Source organism: Chelonia mydas, chromosome 2 (genome assembly GCF_015237465.2).
Source record: "Chelonia mydas isolate rCheMyd1 chromosome 2, rCheMyd1.pri.v2, whole genome shotgun sequence".
NCBI classification, from domain to species: domain Eukaryota; kingdom Metazoa; phylum Chordata; order Testudines; family Cheloniidae; genus Chelonia; species Chelonia mydas.
This window is the reverse complement of record NC_057850.1, coordinates 84,465,963-84,484,626: the sequence shown is the minus strand read 5'-3', so window position 1 is coordinate 84,484,626 and position 18,664 is coordinate 84,465,963. Positions and strand designations below refer to the sequence as shown.

Here is an 18,664-nt window from a genome sequence, read left to right as displayed (position 1 = left end):
CAGATTACTACTCTCATGATGCACCATGGTCTCCTCTCTTGGAAGAGGGGAAGTGGTGCATCATGGGAGATGTAGGGGATGCCCACACAGCAATTAAACACCAGCGGCAGGCAAGGGTCAGCTGACTCAGGCTTGCAGGGCTGTAAAATTGCTGTATAGATGTTCAGGCTCCGGACCCCATGAGTGGGGAGGGTCCCAGAGCTCGGTCTTCAGCCCGAGCCCGAATGTCTACACAGCCCAAGACTCATGAGCCCAAGACTCATGAGCCCAAGTCAACTGACCTGGGCCTCTGTGGCCGTGCCATGGGTCTTTTATTTCAGTGTAGATGTACCATATGCCTGTCCAGGGAGCCCAGGGTTTACCTTTTTAGGACAATTTCACTAACAGTTTTGTGAAAACAATGTAATAGCCTGACTGAAATAAAGCATTTTGAGGATTCTAAGTTCTCGATGAATAATTATGGATTTATGCTCTTCAGCTAGAATTCTGATCTACTCCCCAGCAAGGGTGTTGTGGCTAATCTCTGCTCCCTTTGCAGTGCCTGACTGGAATGAAGAGTGTGAAGGCAGAGAATCTCCCCCTTTTTAAGACCATCTTGGATTCCTCACACTACCAAAGATATTCTCAATTATGATTCTTCATTTAAACCCAGAGTTACACGGGTTTCAAATTATTTTCTTGTCTTGACTCTTCCCCTCCATCATTTTATCTTTGTTAAAAGAACAGTTAGTTGAACTTACTAACATGAGAAAGCTGGGCAAGTCTGGCTCAAACACCACGAAAGGGAAGATATAACAACCAGTGTGTTAGAAGCTGCCTCCCACCTCATCGGGGGGATTGCTTATAGTTTTAGCATAATTCAGCATATAAAATTTTCCTTCAACAGAAAACAAAGCCAACAGGCAATATTTCACACAAGCCACCTTCTTCCCCTTAAGTCATGCTAAATTCAATTAAAACAAATTAGACAATTGTATTTATTCTCCATATAACCACCAGTACTTATAAAGGATATTGTTCACAAAGGGAAAACATAGGTGATCAGAGACCTTGAAGGGAACATCGTAAGTATTACGGATACAGATAGAGGAGTAAACACATGGATCATAAAGAATGAGTCAAATCAAGACCTTGATTTCACAATGTAATTTTCACACAATTCCCACAAAGCAGGATAATTCATCAGTTTCTGCAGTACATAATTACTTTCATTTTAGAAGCTGTCTCCCACCTGCCTTGCCCAAAACATAAGTGTATAATAATCAAACATGTTTCCAATTAATTTGGATCGAAAACATAGGGGTGGGAACAACATCATGGATCCCCACGGTGAAAACAAAAAACTTCAAGCAACATCAGCATTTGTAATAGCATATTTTCACCACAGGTTGTAGAATGGGAGGAAACTTGAACAGCATTACATAAACTTGTTTTGACATGATTGCCAAGACAAAAAGAGTTGAAAACTGTACATGCAAAACATTTTATACTTTAAAGCTGCTCTGAATTGTCAAGAATAGCAGTAGCTGTACAACATAATAAATAGTATTTAACAGTTTACTCAAAATAAGTGCACAGTATTGCTAAGAGATAAGGTAATACTTCCACAAATGTCTCAATAAACCAAAAGCAGCATTAAAACTTAAATCTAAACCTGTACAATACAATCAGAAAAGCAAATATTTCAGAAGGATCACAGGTTCAGCACACATTTGCTATGCTAGGCTATCTGTCTAGAAGAAGAAAATTAGAATTTTCTGTAGTAAAAAAAATATATAGTTTCAACTGGGGAATTTGTGTAATCCACTTAATTTCATAATAAGATGTGTGATTATACCATTTCTCTTTTCAGGTATGAATCATTAAGAATCTCATTGTTTTTCAATGCCTGCTTCACATTTAGTGCAAATACTTCTGAAAAGGATTTTCCAAGACACAAACTATGTATGTGGCTTTAAAATATAAGAGTTTAAGATACCCAGAACTTAAAACCCATGAAAATAATCATCCTTTTCTTACACCTACTTTTACTTAAAAAAACAACCCTTTTCAACTGCATTCCTACTAGAAGTGTACACTATAATCACACTTCAGAGACACCTACTGGCAGAAGCTGTGAATGAAATAGCTAGAAATTCCTAAAGATTGGACCAAATTCATCCTGGATATTACTCCACTAGATGCAGTGGAGTTACACCAGGGATGAGATTGGTCCCTTCTGCCTCAAGATACTTCACCTGTACTTTACTCAGCACAGTGCATCTGACTTGAAACAGTGCAAAATGGCTACTTTTAAAAACACCAAACCGATCTTCTTTTCCTACAAACCTCTTCTTACAGGAAATGTTAGAGAGTGACCAGTATGAAAGTCCTGTAACAGGTTTAACAGACTTTCAAACAGCATTGCATTAAGATGTATCAATTCAGAGGCACTGAATTGCCTCAAGATTTCTATACCCTGTGTGGGATTCCCAGCACCATATGCTTGAAACTATTTTTTCAGAAACTGTGTGTGCTCTACATTTACTTGAAATAGCATAAATTTACTCCTAAAAAATTAGAGCTTTTAAGATACCAAACATGACTATTAAATGACCATTCAAAGCAGGTTAGGGAAGTATGGTATTTTATAAATGTTTCAACTGTCCTTCCTCTCAACATTTACTTCTGCCCTTTATGGGTTTTTAGTCCTCTGGTAAGTACAAAAGAAAGATCTTCAGGGTAGCACTTCTCCACTTGCAAATTCTGCGACCTTTCATTTTCATGGTGTTTCACCAGTTACATCTGTTTTTCCATTAGTGCCATCTACTGGTGTAACATTGCCACTAGGTTCTAAACCCTCTATGCCAATGTAAGCTAGCAAACACGCTTTCTCTGAGCAAAATGGGGATTACCTTATTCATGCAAGTTATCTCATTGATTTTAATAGGACAGCTTGCATGAGTAAGACAAGCAGGATTTGGCCCAATAACTTTTTGTAACATTGAAAAACAAAAAATACTTCATCTCTACAAGGAAGAAAGTAATTCTCTATGAATTCTTTTACTGCATTCTTTATTAATATATATTTTAGTTCAGTCTCAAATAACTCCATATTTTTGATTTAAAGACAGTTGTGCACCAACTCCTCCCTAAATTAGGCATCTCACAAAAACATACTATGTGTTATGGATTTTGTTTGTTTATGCATTACTACTTTGTGTAACACTATATTAAAGCCAAAAATCAAGGATTCAATTTCTGTGTAGATTTTAAATGAGCTATTTCTATTATTCAAGCAAAATATTTTCTCACTAAATAGCTATCACTCAAAAGAAATCTCAAACTTTATAAACTCACATCATTCACCAAGTATGGGCATGAAAGCAAAGGTTGTTTGTGTAATGGTTCTTTTGGAGTCATGAATTCACAACTTTTAAGGACCCATTCCCACAGACCCAAGCGCATGAGTATTCATAATATTAGTCTCTGAAAGTGCACATGTCTAGGGAGCTTAAATATTTGCAGGATTGAGCTCTAGGTTTATGCCAAAATCTGTTTTATTCACTCAATTTTCCCATGTAGAAATCTTTGTCCTACTTCTGATTTTTGTTGAATACTTTAGAAAAGAGTTTCAATTTCTGCTGAAAAGTAATTAATCATCCAAATGGCATTCAGAATAAGTAACATTTCTCTATCTTTGTACAGTATCCAAATCTAACTGGATCGTACCCTAGTGCTTTCCTTCATCGATTGGCATCACCAATAATGGTTACATCTACATCTTGCTGAGGACTGGAACAGTTTGTCCTTTTTGCTGTAATGTTTAGCTGATCGGATGCCACTTCTGTTGCCTCATCTCTTTGCAAGTTACCATCTGCAAGTTTTGCTTTTTCTTGTCTCTCATCCACACCCTTTAATGTGTCTGGGCTTACTGGCAAGAGATCAGGTGCTGACTCTGAGCAGACCTCTCCATCTGCAGTGAAAGTCTCATTCTTAGCTTCAGGCTGTACATCTTTCTCATCGATTTTTGTCTCTTTATTTGTGACTGACGCTTCAGCAATATTTTCAGATGGCTTGTCATCGTCTTTTGCTACACATGATGCACAATTACAGCCTGCAGTAATGTCTCCAGTTTCCATCTTTGCAGCACCATTTGGAGGAACCTCAGTGGCCATCTTGCCCAAGTATTCAGTCTTCACCGTTTGCTCCTTATTGTCTTCTGCACTGCTGGAACCTACATTAATTGAACACTCACAGTGATAGTAACCAGATTCCTGCTTCTTCTTATGCATGGCACAAAGATCAATTTGACTGAAGACCTCTGTGCCAAAAGGGCTGTCTTCATATTCCTTATATAGATCCGAACTAATCTTTCTGAAGCCCTAAACATTAAGGAAGCATTTTAGCATTACATACTTAGGAAAGATTTTAGTCTTTAAATAAACTTTTTAAGTTTCATAAAAACATTTAAAACTTTAATACACTATAAAAATCAAGATAGTTCCTCTCCCCCTCCCCATGCCAGGTTTTTACAATACTAAATTAAGGGGGGGGGGAGGAGTAGATGTATTCTGTTTTTTGGTTTCAAGGTGTAAAGAGATGGATGCCATGACTAAAATAAGATTTATCACTATTTTTAATATTTTTGGCTGAGCAAAAAATGTGTAACTTTTTTTCAAACAGGATATTATGGGGTCATTTTCATTAGGGCAATCAAAAAAAGCAGAGAAACTAGATCAACTCCAACCTCCCAATAAGTTTTAAATGCCCTGCTCACTTTAGTTTTAAATATTTATCAAATGATGTTGTATCTCCTTCATCACATTCAGGAAGGTTTCTCTATTATTCCACATAAAGTTTCCTTTGGTCAATTTCATCCCATTACCACCTTGCACATACTGAATAATTCATCTCCCTCCTTGGTGTTTACACCTTACAATGGAAAGTAAATTGTACGCTAGAGACAGATTACAAATAGAGCTCATATAGTTTCTTTCCCCATTATCCAGAAGCAAAAAGTGCAAAAAAGGTTCAACCCAATGACCTATTGTGAAAGCAAACTTATTACAGCAAACTGAAAGAAAGGAAAACAAACACACCAAAAGCCCCAGCTCTTACAGAACTACTTATCGCTATTGATATCTTGGCAGCTAAATACTATAGTAGTCACAATGTATAAATGGAAATGTCAATATATGAAAACACTTCAAAGAACAAATATGTTCTCTTCAGACACATACTAATAACTGCCATTCCATCGTGATCTAGGAGTATGTTCAATGATCTTTGTAAATTAAATGTTGTCAAAATTAAAAAAAAAAAAAAAAACACATTTTCACCAACAGCTCCCATAACCCCACTGGTAAAAATATGGTCTGAGTAATTTCATTGCAATTCTCCGCATTAGTGGATTCAAGTATTATGAAGCTAGTTGCCCTTTACAGAAACTAATTAAGAGTGTTTGAATAATTTTACAGTTAAGCTATCCCTAAAGGTTCTAATTCACTCAGTATTATGCTGTCAATATTTTAACAAGGATCTCCCACAAAAGTTTTTGCCCTTAGTCTATAACAAACCATGTGTGTCAGGGGTCCATGTGCTTACACAGAAGAGGAGGGAAGGCTAGATGAACTAGTAAAAAGCAGAGAAATCATCCCAAATTTCCCTTCAGCCTAATGGGAAAACTTTAACAGGGCTCCTGGGAGCCCTTTGCAGAACACCAAGTGAATTCCCCTGTACCAATTTTGTTCAGCCCAGCAGTCTGAAAATGCTTAAGATTAAGAGAGTGCAACGTATGTGAAAATAAAGAATTCTTCACAGTCTACTTTCTAAGTCTACGGCTAATGGTAGCTATAGTGCAGAAAATTTGCAAAGTCTGCAGCACGGGAATGTCATGCGAATTGTAAAAACAGTCGCAAAGTCACTTTGGTACTGGAGTAGAGGTCAGAAAGAGAGCTTCCAAATTCAACGTTCTGTTAATATAGTAGACATTACAGGCCAGTCATTCAAAAATAAGGACAGATATATGTAAACCTGCGTGCATAGTCATCATGAGGAGTAAAGTTCTGAGACTTTTCCTCTGTGCATTCAGTTACCAAAAATATACATGCAATCTGGATAACTGGGCATTCGTCTATATTTGTAAGCAGAATTTGTATTTTTGTGTGCACAATAGCATGGACAGACTTCTAGCATCTGCATTAAAAATAATGTTGTAATATTGTGTAAACCTCCGCCCCCAAATCTCTGTCTCTCTCTAGTGCCACCTAGCCCAGCTAGAGATTGATGAGTCTACTACAGCCTTGGCTAAGAGCTATTAATGTTCTCTTATCACTTCTTTTATCAAATTTAGGCTCAGTCTACATGAGGAACTTATGCCGGGATAACTATGTCGCTCAGGGGGGTGGAAAACCCACACCCAGGAGCGACATAGCTATACCAATCTAGCCACTGGTGGAGACAGTGCGATGTTGGCAGGAGAGCTTCTCAGGGAGGTGAAGTACCTATGCCAATGGGAGAAGCTCTCCTGTCAGTCAGTCTAGATAGCATCTTCACTAAGCACTACAGCAGCACCACTGCAGCATTGTCAGCGTAGATAAGCCCTGAGATATATTGGGACATATTCTTCGCTGGTCTCCCTGGGAGAGCGATGGAGGCTCTCTCGGGGTTGCTCAAGATGTGCTGGATGTTGTTCTAAATCAATAGCAAGACTCTGACTTTCAATAGAAATAACATCAGCCTTTAACATATGAGGTGTCCCATTTGACTCATTTCCCATCTATGGTTAAAGGGACTGTGATGAGAAAATGAGCTCTATCCCTGTAACTTATGTAAGCACAGAGATGCTACCAGCCAAACTTGCCCAGTTGACAGTTGCTCATTTGGTAGTAGCGGAGTTGAATAGCATGCAGCCAACACAGTCTTTCATTACATGATAACATCCTATTTCCATGAAGACAGAGGCGAGTGCTTGCAAAAGTGTTTAATTGAAAGAGGATCAAAAGTTAATCTAAGTGGCAAGGCCTTTGACAACTATCCATGCCACACATCTTACTAGCCACTAGTAATGTAAAATATTCTCAATATATGACCAGGTTATAACTATTTTTCCAACTTTACATAGAAGCATTCAAGATGCATTTGGTATAATGGTGAAGTGGTAGTTTATTATATGAAAAATGTAATTATAACCAGTAGATGGCATCATAATAGCTAAAACAAAATTTTGTCCTTTATTTCTTGATTTTGGTATATATAAAAGGTTGATTTCTTTCCTTCAGTCACTAGTAATGGATCAATTCAAGATATTCCATTCTCTGTCCCTTCTTTACCATTACATTTTCATTCGAAAAGGTTCTAAAATCAAGTTAATTCTTAACATTCTATTTCTCAGTTCTCATGTTAGAGATCTTTCACATATATAGGCCCTGATCCTCCAGTTTGATCTGCCTGAGCAAATCCTATGCCCTTGCCAAGCCTTATTGACTTCATTGGGACTATGTTTAGGCATAAAGAGGATTGTGATCAGTTGACCTCCATGTCCACTAAAGTAGGACAAAAAGTAATGGGCTTAACTATGCAGCAAGGAAAATTTAGGCTAGATATTAGGAAAGCCTCTCTAACTATAAGGGTAGTTAAGCACTGGAATAAGCTTCCAATGGATGTTATTAAGGACAGGTTGGACAAACACTGTCAGGGATGGTCTAGGTTTACTTGGTCCAGCCTCAGCACAGGGGGCTGGACTTGATGATTTCTTGAGGTCCCTTCCAGTCCTACGTTGCTAGGATTCTATAACAGTAGGACTGAACTGAGGCAATCAAAGGTCCTAGGTATACCCCACATGGCGTCCCCATGGCCAGGCCATGGTGTCATGGTTTCAGAGTTATGGTGAATGGGGCAGTTCACACCTCTTGGAGCTATTGCATTTAAGGCTATTTGCAGACTCAGATGGGCAGCAGTTATCAAGCTTTTCTTTGAATCCATCAGGCCAGGAACATTTTTATAAATGAAATCTGAAATTCTGATCTCAGCCTGTGAGAAGCTACGACCTTAAAGCACAGACATATTGTGACTATGTCTTAATCAGACCCTGAACAAGGGACCATCCATATTATAGGATCAGATTATAGGATCAGGGGACATGTCCTACAACATGCTGAACACCTTCAATTCTTCTAAAAAATTCTCGGCACTTCAGGGGATTAGACCCTTAACTGGCTTTCAAAACATTCTTCCTACAATAACCTTGCAGACAGAAAAAAAATGCATTACTACAGGAATGCCAGAGTCGAACTTTAAAACACAGATGGACACTCTACTGTTCACAACTGCCAAATTAAAAGCCCTATTTCCAGTAGACTTTTCAAAAAAACTTGAGAAATTCCTGCTCAAAAGATGACAACTATGTAGAAAAGAATATTGTATGCTGTGCTAAGTTACTGCACACTAACCCTTTACAATGACGCATATATTCGTTAGAACCCATTTCTTTATTTTAAAGCTAAAGGTACTGCTAAGCAAATGTCATAGTTTTGAGACAGAAGTCAATTCTAATGACTACACATACATTCTATTTTTCTTTTGTATTAGACATAGATAGTGCCTGTATTTGTATAACTCCCCATAGACAATTAAAAAACCAAGATTTCCAGCACAGAACCTTCAGCTCTGTCAAGGTTCCTTCCCCACTCTGAACTCTAGGGTACAGATGTGGGGACCTGTATGAAAACCTCCTAAGCTTACTTTTACAAGCTTAGGTTAAAACTTCCCCAAGGTACAAATTAATTTTACCCTTTGCCCTTGGATTTCCACTGCCACCACCAAACTTTATCTGGGTTTACTGGGAAACGTAGTTTGGACACGTCTTTCCCCCCAAAATCCTCCCAACCCTTGCACCCCACTTCCTGGGGAAGGTTTGGTAAAAATCCTCACCAATTTGCATAGGTGACCACAGACCCAAACCCTTGGATCTTAGAACAATGAAAAAGCATTCAGTTTTCTTACAAGAAGACTTTTAATAGAAGTAAAGGAATCACCTCCGTAAAATCAGGATGGTAGATACCTTACAGGGTAATTAGATTCAAAACATAGAGAATCTCTCTAGGCAAAACCTTAAGTTACAAAAAAGACACACAGACAGGAATAGTCATTCTATTCAGCACAGCTCTTTTCTCAGCCATTTAAAGAAATCATAATCTAACACATACCTAGCTAGATTACTTACTAAAAGTTCTAAGACTCCATTCCTGTTCTATCCCCAGTAAAGCAGCATACAGACAGAGACACACAGACCCTTTGTTTCTCTCCCTCCTCCCAGCTTTTGAAAGTATCTTGTCTCCTCATTGGTCATTTTGGTCAGGTGCCAGCGAGGTTACCTTTAGCTTCTTAACCCTTTACAGGTGAGAGGATTTTTCCTCTGGCCAGGAGGGATTTTAAAGGGGTTTACCCTTCCCTTTATATTTATGACACGCCCCCCAAATCTCAGCTAGGGTGAAACGCTGCCTGGGATTTCTTCCTGGAGCTCTAGGAAAAACAGAATTAATAAGACACATGCACCTCTAAATATACTACCAAGTACATAAAGACTAACAATATTTTCCACATCTCAAGGACGATTTTAACCCGTTGATTCTGGGAAACTTTCACGGGAGAGTGCATCAGCCACTTTGTTAGAAGCTCCTGAGATGTGTTGGATGTCGAAATCAAAATCTTGGAGAGCTAAACTCCACCGAATAAGTTTTTTGTTATTTCCCATGGCAGTATGAAGCCACTGTAGCGCAGCATGGTCAGTTTGCAGGTGGAAACGCCGTCCCCAAACATACGGGCGTAGCTTTTCCAGGGCATAGACAATGGCGTAACATTCTTTTTCACTGACTGACCAGCTGCTTTCCCTCTCAGACAGTTTTTTGCTGAGAAACACTACAGGGTGGAATTCTTGATCAGGTCCTTTCTGCATTAAAACTGCTCCCACACCACGCTCGGACGCATCTGTGGTTACTAGGAACGGTTTGTCAAAGTCTGGGACCCTTAGTACAGGGTCAGACATGAGTGTCGCTTTAAGGTGGTTAAAGGCCTTATGACACTCTTCGGTCCACTGAATGGCATTTGGCTGTTTCTTTTTGGTTAGGTCTGTCAGTGGGGCAGCGATTTGGCTGTATTGCGGTACAAATCGTCTGTAATAACTGGCCACGCCTAAGAAGGATTGAACCTGTTCTTTGACTTTGGGACAAGCCACTTTTGGATAGCATCCACTTTGGCCTGTAGGGGACTGATAGTTCCTTGACCCACCTGGTGTCCAAGGTAAGTCACTCTGTTTAGGCCTATTTCACACTTCTTAGCCTTAACAGTAGGTCCTGCCTCCCTTATGCGCTCAAGGACTTTTTGTAGATGTTCCAGGTGTTCTGCCCAGGAATCCGAAAATATGGCCACATCGTCAAGGTAGGCGACTGCATATTCTCCTAATCCCGTTAGGAGACCATCTACAAGTCTTTGGAAGGTGGCGGGTGCATTTCGCAGCCCGAAAGGGAGGACATTAAATTCATACAGCCCGAGATGTGTGGTGAAGGCTGACCTTTCCTTGGCGGATTCATCTAGTGGTACCTGCCAGTACCCCTTGGTTAAGTCCAAGGTAGAGATGAACTGGGCCCGTCCCAGTTTCTCTAATAGTTCATCTGTGCGTGGCATTGGATAATTGTCTGGGCGAATTACAGCATTTAGCTTACAGAAGTCCATGCAAAAACGTATCTCCCCATCTGGTTTGGGAACTAGAACCACTGGAGATGCCCATGCACTTCCAGAGGGGCAGATTACACCCATCTGTAACATATCCCGGATCTCCCGGTCTATAGCAGTTTTAGCTTGAGGAGACACCCGGTAAGGTTGGACTTTAATTGGGTGAGCATTACCTGTGTCAATGGAGTGGTATGCCCGTTCAGTCAGTCCTGGGGTGGCTGATAACGTTGGTGCGTAGCTAGTGCGCAGCTCCTTGATCTGCTGTCGCTGCATACGCCCAAGGGTCATGGAGAGGTTCACCTCTTCCACACCACCAGCACTTTTCCCTTCATAGTAGACACCTTCAGGCCACTCAGCGTCGTCTCCTCCCTGGGCTGTAAACTGACAAACCTTTAATTCTCTGGAATAAAAGGGCTTTAGAGAATTAATATGGTACACCTTAGGCTTTCGGTTGGAGGTGGGGAATGCTATGAGATAATTAACAGCTCCCAGGCGCTCCTGGACCGTGAATGGCCCTTCCCACGATGCTTCCATTTTATGGGCCTGGAGCGCCTTTAAGACCATGACCTGGTCCCCTACTTTGAAGGAATGTTCTGTGGCATGTTTATCATACCAGGCTTTTTGCTCTTTTTGAGCATCCTGTAAGTTTTCTTTAGCAAGGGCTAAAGAGGTTCGGAGGGTGTTTTGTAGGTTGGTTACAAAGTCCAGAATGTTAGTTCCTGGAGAAGGTGTAAATCTCTCCCATTGCTGCTTCATCAATTGTAATGGCCCCTCATGGCCATATACAAGTTCAAATGGGGAAAACCCTAAACTGGGATGTGGTACAGCTCTGTAGGCAAAGAGCAACTGCTGCAACACTAGGTCCCAACCATTGGAGTGCTCATTTACAAATTTACGTATCATGGCCCCCAAAGTTCCATTAAACTTCTCCACCATGCCATTTGTTTGATGGTGGTAAGGAGTGGCAACCAAGTGATTTACCCCATGAGCTTCCCAGAGGTTTTCCATAGTTCCTGCCAGGAAATTAGTCCCTGCATCTGTGAGGATGTTGGAGGGCCAACCTACCCTGGCAAAAATGTCTGCTAGTGCCTGGCACACACTTTTAGCCCTGGTGTTGCTTAGAGCTACTGCTTCCGGCCATCGGGTGGCAAAATCCATGAAAGTCAGTATGTACTGCTTTCTCTGGGTGTCTTTTTCGGAAAAGGACCCAGAATATCCACAGCTACACGCTGAAATGGAACTTCAATGATGGGGAGTGGCTGGAGAGGGGCTTTGACCTGGTCTTGGGGTTTTCCCACTCTTTGGCATACTTCACAAGACCGGACATAGGTAGAAACATCCTTGCCCATTCCCTCCCAGTGGAATGACCCCCACAAACGGTCTTTGGTCCTGTTCACCCTAGCATGGCCACTAGGGTGATCGTGGGCTAAGCTCAAGAGCTTGGCCCGGTATTTAGTTGGAACTACCAACTGTCTCTGAGGATGCCAGTCTTCCTGGTGTCCACCAGAAAGTTTCATTGTATAAAAGTCCTCTTTCTTCAACAAACCTGGATTGATTAGAAGAGCTGAGAGGCGGTGGGTTGCTCCATGCCACCGTCCAAGCTCTCTGGAGGCTTTCATCTGCTTCCTGTTCGGTCTGGAACTGTTCCCTTGATACTGGAGACATCAGTTCCTCATTGGATTGTGGACCTATACTTGGTCCCTCTGGAAGCGATGTAGGGGATGGGGCTGTTTCCGTTGACTGTGAACCGCTCTCCACTGGGACACTATGCTGGGGTTCAGGCTCTGGCTAAGCCTCTTGTGTAGGGTTATGGGCTGCTGCCAGTTCAGGTTCGGTGGGGCCCTCTGGTGTTGAGGTTGCAAGTACTGGATTCAGTGCTGGCAATGGGTCTGGTGCTGGTTGTTCCGCTGGTTCCGGTTCTGGGACTGGTTCCGTCTGGGTCTCTGGGACTGGATCCACTACTGCTGTTGCAGATGTTGGCCTGGGGTCCGGGTCCATCACCTCTGACCGGGTCCTGATAGAAGTTTCCAGAACAGAGCTAGGCCTCACGGCTTGTTTAGCCTGGCTGCGGGTGACCATTCCCACCCTCTTGGCCCACTTCACATGATTGGCCAAGTCTTTCCCCAACAGCATGGGGATGGGATAATCATCATAGACTGCAAAAGTCCACGTTCCTGACCGGCGCTGGTACTGGACAGGCAACTTGGCTGTAGGCAAATTGCAAGAGTTGGACCTGAAGGGTTGAATCGTCACTTGGATCTCTGGGTTGATTAAATTGGGGTCCACTAAGGAAGCATGGATAGCTGACAATTGTGCTCCAGTGTCCCTCCACGCGGTGACCTTCTTCCCGCCCACACTCACAGTTTCCCTCCGCTCCAGGGGTATCTGGGCCTGCGGATCTTTGATGTGATTCCGGTGCAATGAACTGTAATCTGTTGGGGTTCTTGGGGCAGTTGGCCTTTACATGCCCCAGCTCGTTACATTTAAAACATCGTCCAACTGACGGGTCACTGGGGCAAGGTGGATGGCTGGAGAATGGGGTGGTGGGACCATAAGGGGTCTGGAGGGTTCTTTGGGAGGTAGGTGGGGCCTTGGGTGGCCCCCGGTAATAGGGTGTGGTCTGGGGTTGTCCCTTCTGGTCTCTGCTCCAACTGCGACCAGTTTTCTTCTTCTCTGCCACCTCCACCCATCTGGCTCCAATCTCTTCTGCCTCGATTACAGTTTTGGGCTTTCCATCTGGGATGTATCTTTCTATTTCCTCAGGAACACCCTCTAAGAATTGTTCCATTTGCATTAGGAAGGGCAAATTTACTGGAGATTCAACACTTGCTCCTGATATCCAGGCATCCCAATGTTTCACAATGTGGTAGGCATGTCGGGTAAATGACACGTCTCGTTTCCACCTTAGGGCTCTGAACCTCGGACGAGAATGCTTGGGTGTTATCCCCATTCTGACTCTCGCCTTGGATTTAAACAGTTCATACTTGTTCATGTGTTCTTTAGGCATTTCAGCCGCCACCTCAGCTAAAGGTCCACTGAGCTGTGGCCTCAGCTCTACCATGTATTGGTCAGTAAAGATGCTGTACCCAAGCCAGGCCCTTTCAAAGTTTTCTAAGAAGGCCTCCGTATCATCGCCTGCCTTGTAGGTGGGGAACTTTCTGGGATGGGAAGTGATACCTGGAGAAGGATTGCTAGGGTTTGTTGGTATATTCTGCTGAGCCTTTACCTTCTCCATCTCCAGTTCGTGCTTCCTCTCTTTTTCCTTCTCCTCCTCCACATGCTTCCTCTTTTTTTCCTTCTCCTCCTCCACATGCTTCCTTGCCTCCATTTCCCTCCTGTGGGCAGCCTCCCGTACCTCCTTCTCCAGCCGCATGAGTTCTGTCTTTCATGTTCCTTTTGTTTTTCCTCAGCCTGAAATCTGGCTAATTCCAGCTTTTGTTGAGCCGTGGATTCTGTCATCCTAACCTCTCTGTTTTTAACTAACTTTACACCCGAGGTTTAGAAATAAACAAACAAACAAAACTTGGCTGTAAAATTTTGCTGTGCTGGAATAGGATACTTATTCTCTGATAGTGATTGTCAGCCTACAGAAAAAGACAATTGCCTTTGTCTCTGCTCTGGCCCCAAATCAAGGCAAAAAACCTCCAACTACTTAGAAACCTGCTTACCAGCATCCCAAAGGAAAAAAAATTCCTTTTCAAACCTGTGCTCCTTGTAAAAAAAATCAAAATCCTAAAAAAAAACAAACCCCTGCCACTTTTGTCTCCAGGCAAATGGGTAGAACACCCCCCTATTTACTTTCAGGGGAAAAAAAACCCTCTGGTTTGCGAAGACTGTGAATTTCCCTGCAGGAGGTTAACTACTCTGCCTCCAGGCAAAGAAAACCTGCAATTCACAAAGATAATCCCCTTTTGTCTCTGCTCTGGCCCCAAAGCAGAGAAAAAACTAGCTGCTTTCAGTTGGACCTCCTTTCCAGCAGCCCCAAAGGAAAAAAAAAATTTCCTTTTTAAAATCTGTTTTTCTGGTTCAAAAAATCTCAAATTGATCTCAAAAGGATTTCAGGTTAATCCCACCACTCTGCCACCATGTCAAGGTTCCTTCCCCACTCTGAACTCTAGGGTACAGATGTGGGGACCTGTATGAAAACCTCCTAAGCTTACTTTTACCAGCTTAGGTTAAAATTTCCCCAAGGTACAAATTAATTTTACCCTTTGCCCTTGGATTTCCACTGCCACCACCAAACTTTATCTGGGTTTACTGGGAAACGTAGTTTGGACACGTCTTTCCCCCCAAAATCCTCCCAACCCTTGCACCCCACTTCCTGGGGAAGGTTTGGTAAAAATCCTCACCAATTTGCATAGGTGACCACAGACCCAAACCCTTGGATCTTAGAACAATGAAAAAGCATTCAGTTTTCTTACAAGAAGACTTTTAATAGAAGTAAAGGAATCACCTCCGTAAAATCAGGATGGTAGATACCTTACAGGGTAATTAGATTCAAAACATAGAGAATCCCTCTAGGCAAAACCTTAAGTTACAAAAAAAGACACACAGACAGGAATAGTCATTCTATTCAGCACAGCTCTTTTCTCAGCCATTTAAAGAAATCATAATCTAACACATACCTAGCTAGATTACTTACTAAAAGTTCTAAGATTCCATTCCTGTTCTGTCCCCAGCAAAAGCAGCATACAGACAGACACAGACCCTTTGTTTTTCTCCCTCCTCCCAGCTTTTGAAAGTATCTTGTCTCCTCATTGGTCATTTTGGTCAGGTGCCAGCGAGGTTACCGTTAGCTTCTTAACCCTTTACAGGTGAGAGGATTTTTCCTCTGGCCAGGAGGGATTTTAAAGGGGTTTACCCTTCCCTTTATATTTATGACAAGCTCTAACTTCTGATATTTTCAATCTAGCCTGGATTGTATTTCAGACCCAAAAGGCAAACATCAAGTCAATCTGACATACCTGATGCACACAAATACAAAGTCACTTCCTTCTGCTATTATAGCTTTTTCTGTTTTCTTCGTGCATGTACTTTTAGTGTATTAGTTTGGGATTATAGTGACCTCATAAATGTGAGAACTATTCCTGGGAACTAGCAGGACAATATTCCACTGGGGAAAGAATAAACTAATCACAGAGTTATTTTTCACTTTAATTGTAAGTAATAAAAACAGCCAAATCCCATGCCATGTTGCAGTAAAGGTTAGATCGGCATGTCATATATTTATATTGTAAAAGAAACCAGCAGTCTGGCTTCAATAGGGCATTACTCTTGTTCCAGACAAATGTTGTTAAAAAGCTATCCTGTTGGTATGGATGCAGTTAAACAGTGACATTGGCCATGGCAACAAAAGCCAACTATACCTTCTACAAACTACAAGCTTACACAATGAAGGAAGGACACACTCTGTCTCTCTCAGTTGGATATGAACATAAATGCATCCAATATTACTCCATTTTGGCCAGTCTGCAAAACAGCATGCTCAGATCTAAGAAATTATGCATTTCATGAGTTACAATAAAGACTATTTTTTTTGCAGAGGAGTCATTAAAAACCTCTTCAGGAGAAGCTTTAAAACAAAGCCTAATGGGAAGAATTTAAATGAACTTAATTACCTTCCTTCTCAATGCAGGTGCTTTGGATAGCTTCAGAAATGTAAGGTGTGGTTTGAAGTCCTTACTCCCTGTAATATCGAGACCCATTTCACTGAAAGATCCCTCCACAGCTTCTGGTAAACAAGTGAGAGAAGAGACAGTTATCTATAGGAAAGATCGTCACAGACTATCATTTTCTAAAATGAAACACTACATGTGGCCATGACTAGCCAAACTGCCATGGTTTACATTTCTTCATTTGTTTCAACATTCAAAATAAAAGTGAAATGTAAAACTAGAAATGGGCCTGAGATACAAAGCTTAGCTCTGGAGCCAAACTTCCCCCAAATTCAAGAGATTGGAAATGAGATTCTTCTCTTTGCACAGCCTTCCCATAGTCAGAGTTTGAGGATGTGTGTGCGTATGTCAACCCCACAAGAAACAGTATGCAATACCAGCAGCTTCAAGTGGAGAAAACAATGAAGTGGAAGGTTACCCACACTCCCATGCAGAGCAAGAAGGTGAGATATAAACTTGAAATAGGGGAGGCAGAGGCAAAAATTGGCAGATTACCCATAGTGGCAAAAAAGAGTGGTGAATCAGATGTACGTATTAGAGTTAGAACAGTGCATTAAAGAAAAGTCAATTCCTTTATACCCTTATACTCCATATATACCCTTTTCTGGCTGATGACTGCTCAGTGATATGAAATGCTCATGTTTCCTACTGTTTGGTGAAGTTACTTGGTTCTGAACTGCTTTGCTAATGAGAAAAGCATTGCTAATGTTTCCACTGAAAGGTGACTTTGCTTTTGGCTTCATGTCTTCTCAGAACTCAGAAAAAACCTTTTGGAGAAGGGAGAGTCACAACTGCTTTGATTCCTTTGTAAATTACCTCTTAAAAAGGTAAGGACAAATAGGCATGAGGGCATCTAATTAAAAATAATGTTTTATTCTCACATTAAATAGATTGAATGGGGCTCCATAATTAACGTCAGATTTGTCAATTAAACAACGTCAATTAAATAGATTTGGCAGAAAGCACATATGCTTCCCGGGCAAAAAAAATAAGCAAAACTGCTAGGGAATTATGTGGAATCTAGTGTGGTTTTATTAACAAAATTTCAAAATAACACTAAATGAACTCCAGCCTCAGCCTCTTCCTCAAGCTGAGTTGATTTTAAGGTTTCTTTCCCTCGGGACTACTCTGTCCCAGATCTCATCTCCTGCCAGAGGATTATCTCCACTTCCTTTATATTCAGGGTATACTCTGAAGAACCACACCTGCCCAATAAATCAGCAGAAGCAACATGCAGCTCCCTGCAGGGCCTCAACACCTAATAACAGTGGTGTAGCAGGAGTCCCTCCCTTATCCTTATCTTTTTCTCTCATTAATTGCTTCCGTGCCAGGGCTCTGGCTAAGTTCAGAATGTGGATCTTTAAGTATTCTGTGCTATATAACAGGACTTCACATGTCTGACAAGTGCATTCATTGCATTCACCCATCTCCCATTTTCCATCTCCATCTTTGTTCACCACTGTCCCCAAACAGTTTAGCAGTCATCTGTGTCCCAGATACTGCTTGCAAAACAGGAGCTTCCCCATGCCCTTATGCATCTCATTTGATTAAATGTTAGTATCAAGTCTCTGGCTTCGGGCTTTGAAAAGTGATATGTTAAAGTGTCCCATCCTACATAAGGCATTTGTTCTCTGATTACTGCTCCCCTATGTCAATATCTGGCCACTCTGCAAACATAATATCTCCATGTTCTGGAGTTAGAACATACCTCAAGTGTCACCAGTCAAAGGGCTGCTCTTTGTGCTACATCTCAAGCATTCCCCATTAATACTCTTTCCTCCCCTCCTCCTCACTAGTGCCGATCAGTATTTAATTTTACTCTTATAGAAACACAAGTTTATCTCACTGCTCAGTCTCCCTTTGCCTCTTCACACTTTTACTCACAAACCATAAAAGGAGTGGAGTGGGCAAGCACTTCCAGTGTGAACACACACTAGTGTAGGAGAATATGCAGAATCATGCTCACTGAAGCCCCTCTCCAAACATTCATAGGAACAAAACCTATTCTCAAGATGGAAGTGAACATGAGAACAAGAAACATGCCCAAACTGAAATGCAATTTGTGAACGTTTGTAAATAGTTTCCTCCACTATTCAACCAAAAACCAATACCAGTCCTTTCATCTCGGCATTTCTACTGACCTGAAAGTCAATACTAAGGCAATTTGGTGGCTTATGGGTTGGGTTTTGTGTGTCTACATCTACTGATCACCCTGTTGCTAGTTTCATCATAAAGGTCAATGACTGAATGACCAGGTATTGAGACTGAGGCCTGGG

At 41.5% G+C, this 18,664-nt stretch overlaps 1 protein-coding gene across 3 annotated transcripts in view; it reads right to left on the bottom strand.

Moving 5' to 3' along the window:
- Positions 1-959: 959 nt before the first annotated feature.
- Positions 960-18,664, bottom strand: part of LOC122464491 — a 71,158-nt gene continuing 53,453 nt past the window's right edge. For all 3 annotated transcript variants that reach the window (XM_043539836.1, XM_043539837.1, XM_043539834.1), the window contains exons 6-7: positions 16,332-16,444; positions 960-4,364 (exon numbers count right to left, since the gene is read on the bottom strand). In XM_043539836.1, coding sequence (XP_043395771.1) covers positions 3,726-4,364; positions 16,332-16,444 — 752 coding nt within the window. In that variant the 3' untranslated portion in view covers positions 960-3,725. The remainder of the gene's footprint in view (positions 4,365-16,331; positions 16,445-18,664) is intronic.